This window comes from Trichosurus vulpecula, chromosome 5, assembly GCF_011100635.1.
Source record: "Trichosurus vulpecula isolate mTriVul1 chromosome 5, mTriVul1.pri, whole genome shotgun sequence".
NCBI lineage: Eukaryota > Metazoa > Chordata > Mammalia > Diprotodontia > Phalangeridae > Trichosurus > Trichosurus vulpecula.
Window position 1 is genome coordinate 103,056,569 of NC_050577.1, and position 6,000 is coordinate 103,062,568.

Sequence of the window (6,000 nt, forward strand, 5' to 3'; positions counted from 1 at the left end):
AAAATAACTACACCGGAATATCTTCCCTTTCAAACACATTTCATTCATTTTTATCATCACAGCTATCTTTGTCTTCATCATATTCAGCATTAACTAACACACCATAAGCCACATTCTGAAAGCCAGATTTAGAGTAAGGGACTGTGTCTAAATCAAACAACAAACACTTATTTATTAAGTATCAGCTGTAGTCCAGGCACTGTCTGACCTCAGTCCACTATGATAAATAGGCATAGATAGAGATGAAATACTATTTATTAGATTAGATAACCCAGGTGTGTAGAACACATTTGTGCTTAGCTTAGGAAGGCGTTTATCTGCAGCTGTCCAAGGACCATCCCTGCTCTTGATTCAGGCCTCTCCTCCAAGCCTCTCAAGGGTTGTTTCTTTCTACTTTTAACTGTACAAGTCTTGTCTCCTTTTTATTACTCTTCTTGACTCCTTCCTCTTTTCCTCTGAGACAGACTTACCACAAACCAAATAACTGTGTTACTTTGGGCAAGTCATTTAGTCCTGTAGGGCCACATTTCCTGAAGTGGTAATACTAAATGATGGCTGGGTTCCTCCTAGGTCTATAACTATTTTTACTATTTCAGGTATTTGCATTTCTTCACTTCGTGGTGATCAATTTAGACTTACCTATATCTTCTAGGTGATAAACTAACATGTTTTTCAGAAAAGGAGATGGGGGAGGAGGGTGGGGAGGAATGAAGAAAGGGACATTGCCTTTCTTTCTCCATCTCTTATTTGCCCAGATCTAAGGGAAATATTTTCCTCTTCTATAACACATCTTTGTCTCATGGGTTTCCTATGAAAGGAAGGAGCCATCTTCCCAATAGTAACATATTACCAGTGTTGCTATATGGCAATGCAACACCATTGCCTCTGAAGAACGAGAAATGAGTATAATGTAGAAGACAATGGAAAATTACATGGTGAATGTGAGCAAGCTTCGACATAGAGTCAATGAGAAATTGCAAAAAAAGAACAGGAGTAAAGGATGTTATCAAGGAATCGCATGTCAGAAGAGAAGATAGGCTGGTCATGTATGTTGCCGACATGGCTCTAAGGCCGGTACCCTCTTGGTGCAAGTTCAGTTAGTACTAAATGATGCACTCTCAAGTCACTGGACACTTAATAAAAGAGGAGGTTTACCTTGCCCTAACAGAGCAAGAATATATAAAATGGACATTAGCTTCTCTGGTTGTGGTCATTCTCCTCTCCATCCCAAAACTTCATCTGGTCAATATGTCATGTGGGCATGGCAACTCATATGGTCACAAGCACTCACTAAGTCTGAAATGCTCTGGTTCCACTGGACTGGGACCTTTACATGCCACCAGACCAGGAAACTATGTCAGGGAAGCTATGACTGATTGGGTTTCCTGGAAGCTTAGTCATTAAAATTCTGGTCCTATCATAACCTGGCAAAAGAAAAGGAAAGCATAAAAAGGCTGTGTGCTCCATTGTGTCTTCAAGATGTTGGAAGAAGGTGAAGAAGGTCTGCCTTTATCCTATCGGGCATATGCCCGAACTCATGAGAGTACATTGACAAGATCACAGGAGATACATAGGCATGTATAAAATGTAACCTGCAACACTGGAGGGAACTGCCACTGAACTCTTTGAGTATTTATAAGTCATACAGACATTATTGTATTCAAGGAATGATAATAGATAAATTCAAACAGGTAAATGCTCAGTAACTGATATGATACCAAGTTGGGCGCTACGTCCACTACCTTAGATTATTTGGTAGTAAGGTCCATGATCTATCTGCCGTCAATCAAATAATTTTCCCTGATTTCATATGAACCACCTAGCAGCAGAGGGTGTCCAGAGTCATCCCAGCTCCTTGGGCATCTCTCAGGCCTTTAGGGAGCCAAGTACCACTTTCTTCTAGACCCCAACACTTTGTAGGAGCTATCCCAGATTCATATTAGTTTATGATTTGTCATGTGGATTATCCAATTAGATAAATAGCTGGAAATTCCCATACTGCTAGATTTCCCTTCTCAAGGCATAGTGGTATACTGATGACTTTAACCTGACTATTAGAAATGAATTAAACAAACAGTGATTTACCCAGCAAGAATGTTCCTAAGCTGCCCCATCACCAGCTAGGCCAAAAGTCAGTTCAGTTCAACTGAGCCACTCCCCATCAGGAGCTGACAAAGACATTTGTCCTAGGTTTTCACTCAGAGTAACTTCTCTTATGTGGATCAGTGTTCAGACACTGAAACCTTCTCCTCTCTCTCCACGAATGGGGGTGGGAGGGAGGGATTGTACACTCTGGTCTCAGCTCTAGACAGCCACTTCCCCACATCTCAGTTATTGGTTTTATTGAACTCAATTCATTTCTATCTCTGATCCTCTCAAACCAAACAAATGAGAAGAGGAATTTCCTGCCATGAGCTGAGTATCAAAGTCTTGCCCAGAAAACTTTAGAAAGAAGATGCCATCTCTGCTAGCAGGGGATCATGTTTCTTCTCTCTGCATATTCTCAAGGCTAGTTTTCTCTGTCATGCCACAGCAATGGAGGAGGTCCTTCCACCATTCTCACCCCTTAACATTTGTCCTGTCAGGGAGGACACTAAAGGAGGATAGGACCAGGGTAGGTCATCGCCAGTGTGATTGGGGTAAGTGGTTATGAGGGGTGGGGAACCTGTGGCCTCCAGGCCACATGTGGCCATCTAGATCCTTAAATGCAGCCTTTTGGCTGAATCCAAATGTTATAGAATTGTGAGTTTGTTCTGCAAAATTTGGATTCAGTCAAAAGGCCCACTTAAGGATCTAGAAGGCCACATACGGCCTGAAGGCCACAAGTTTCCCATCCCTGGGTTAGATAGTCTAGAAAAATGTCATTATGATTAAATTGAACATGTCTTATTTATTAATTCATTCATTCAGCAAGCATTTATTGAGCAACTACTATGTGGCAGGCTCCCAGTTGAATGTAACCTCTACGAGAACAAGGATTGTTTCATTTCTTTCTTCACATTTTTACAATGGCTATGTGGTACAGTGGATCAACTGCTGGACCTGGAATCAGGAAGACCTGAGTTCAAATACAGCCTCACACACCTATTATCTGTGTGACCCTGGGCAAGTCACTCTACCTCTTGTCCACCTCTGTTTATTTCTCTCTAAAACAGGCGTGATTATAATAGCACCTATCTCCCAGGATTACTTTGAGAGTGAAAATAAGATGATATTTGTAAAGCACTCTGCAAAATTTAAAGCGCTTTATAAATGCTAGTGGTTCTTGGCACATAATAGAGGCTTAATAAATGTTTATTGGTTGAAGGAACTGTTTTGGGTGATAGTTTTGTTTTGTTTTGTTTTTATTGGTGGGGAGGGGGGAGCAAAAAGAGTAGACCAGCAGTTTCACTAGTAAAGTGAAATTCCAGTACAGATCAGTACCTGTTCAGCAACCTATGATCTTAAAGGACTGTTGTGGGACCTGAGAGGTTAAGTCAATTTTCTGAGTCATCCAGCCAACATATGTCTTGAGTGCAACTTGAACCCAGGTCTTTCTGACAAAGAGTCTGGGTCCTATGCAACTCTTCTAGGGGTCCAAAGACACAAACTAGTGCCTTTAAGGAACTGACATTATACTGGGAATAGAAAGTTTATTTCCAGCTGAGTTTTGAAAGGAATGGGAAAGCAAAAAAAAAAAATAAAGTCAGACCATGACAGAAAAAGCATTTGGAGTTTAATCATGTGAGATGAATGCAATGAGAACAGTCTAGTGTCTGTTGACAGGGATAGAGTTGTGGTCAGCTGAAGCCCATGATGCATTTCAGCTGGACTGTGAGAGGCAATGGGCAACTACTCTAGGTTTCTGAAAAGGGTGAAGATGGTCTAGCAAAAAGTCTTGTTTCTCTACCACTCTGAGGTGGGCAAAGTGCTTTGCTCTGGTTAACCTTCTGGGATAGGAAGAGAAAATACTATTGTCTCCACAGTACATATGTGTGTATACATGTATTTAATTGTGTGTGTATATATATATATGTGCATACACATATGCATATACACTTTGCACGTATTTATAAAATGTACACTGCATACACACACACACACACACACACTGCACTTTTTTTCCCTAGCCAAAGAAATTCAAGGCTTAGACAGCTAAGTCACTTTCTCATAGTCACCCTTGCCAGTAATTATGGTATATCTAACTATTCTTTGCAGGATGGACACGGAGGCCAGGAAAAAGGATGGCACCACCATGTGGGCACAAGGAGTTTAGAGCCCAAGACAGGGGCTGTTCCTGTGGCTATGGGGGTGAGTATGAGAACCAAAGACAAGGAAAGGTAAAATCATAGTGAAGTGAATGCTATACTTGGAATCAGGAAGAGCTGGGTTCAAATATAGCCTCAGAGTCATTGGACACATCAATTGATCTTTCATGTCCTTAGTATGCCAACTGTAAAATGAGGAAGTTGGCCTCCAAAATATGTTTTAATTAACTATTAAATGTTACAGAGGAAAAATTGACAGGGCATAGGGATGAATGATCTAGGTTGTGGGACAAGAGAGAATGGAGAAGATGAAAAATCAGTACCTAAACGATTGTATTTGTATCTCCAGTGCTTACTAGAATGTAAAAATATCACAAGGACACAATTAAATATCTTTTTCCTTCCTTTATGCTTTCATTCTTCCTTCCATGCATCCATGTCACAAAGAGCAATATTGGTAATGCTTATTAATGATCACTCATATTGGTCACTTCGGAGCTGGATTCCCCTCAGGCGGCCTCTGGGTCATGCAGCATCTTCTTCAGAGCCCTCCTCAGCTTTGAGCTGTTCAGGATCAGGAAGGCAGGATGGATGGAGATGCCAGCATAGATCACTACCTCCCATACCCAAAACTGAGAGCTGCAAACTGAAAGACTGCGAGGTCTTGAGAGGGAAATCATCAGAGGCAGAACATATGATGTATAGAGGATGAGAAAGAAGAGAAATGACTTCAGGGTTGTAACATGGACCTGCATATTTGGATTCCAAGGCCCAGCAATACGGTGCTGCATGTTCCCCAAGTGTCGGCACAGGGAGGAAATGATCAAGATGATGCAGACCAAGAAGAAGAGGAAAGGAATTAACAAAGTAAATGTTTGCAGAGGCAGGAAAAAATGACTGTGTAATAACATACTTCTCAAATCCTCCAAAGTGGTCTTTTCTGAGTAATTGCCAGTGACTTGCAGTTGGAAAACAAGATAGGTCTTCAGAAAAAATGAGATGCATATCAAAGTGGATATCAGTAGGGACCACAAGAGTAGCCAGCGGACAAATCGAGAAATTCTCCACTTCAGCCAGAGAAAGATTGGGTGAGTGAAGGAAGAAATTTTCACACAGTAGAAAAAGGCAATGCAGGTGGTGAACCAGAATGTAGCCATGTTAGTAAAATTCCAGATAATGTCAAGGATGAAACTTCTGTTAGCTGGGTAGAAATATGTATGGAAATTGCTAAGAACTGCTGCCCACTGTAGAAAGAAACGGGAGATGCCCAGGCTGGCCAAGATCATATCCCGAGGGGGCAGGCTCCAACATTGCACCCACTCCCTGCCCAGCACTATGATGATGAAACCATTTCCTATCATTGCTGCCATAGACTCCAGGAGAAATAAGATCATTAAGAAGAGAATGAGTAAGCTGGGCATACTTTCTCTACTGAGCATCTGCTAGTACTCTGATGTTCCAGGCTACTTTACCCAGAAGAGATCTGATAGCAGCCCAGACTCCCCAAGGATTCAGCAGCCTTCTTTGCTTTACACAGGAGCCCAGCTGGAAGAAAAAGTAGAAGATTAGGAATAGAGTGTGTGCCTCTATGTGTGCCTAATGTGGATTAGAAAAGAATCCTGCCACCTCTATGGATGCAAATCTGACATGGATCACTCACTGAACTCAATTGCTATTTGTTTATCCTATTTGTTTGTACCTGACCAGAGCCAAGCCCAAGGAAATATCTGAATATGTGCTACTGATCCTGGAA

At 41.5% G+C, this 6,000-nt stretch overlaps 1 protein-coding gene across 1 annotated transcript; it reads right to left on the reverse strand.

Annotated features, from left to right (window-relative positions):
* Positions 1-4,756: 4,756 nt before the first annotated feature.
* LOC118849901 (taste receptor type 2 member 16-like) lies at positions 4,757-5,668 on the reverse strand. Its single transcript, XM_036758992.1, has one exon. The coding sequence runs from the start codon at positions 5,666-5,668 to the stop codon at positions 4,757-4,759; it is 912 nt and encodes a 303-aa protein (XP_036614887.1).
* Between the last annotated feature and the right edge of the window lie 332 nt (positions 5,669-6,000).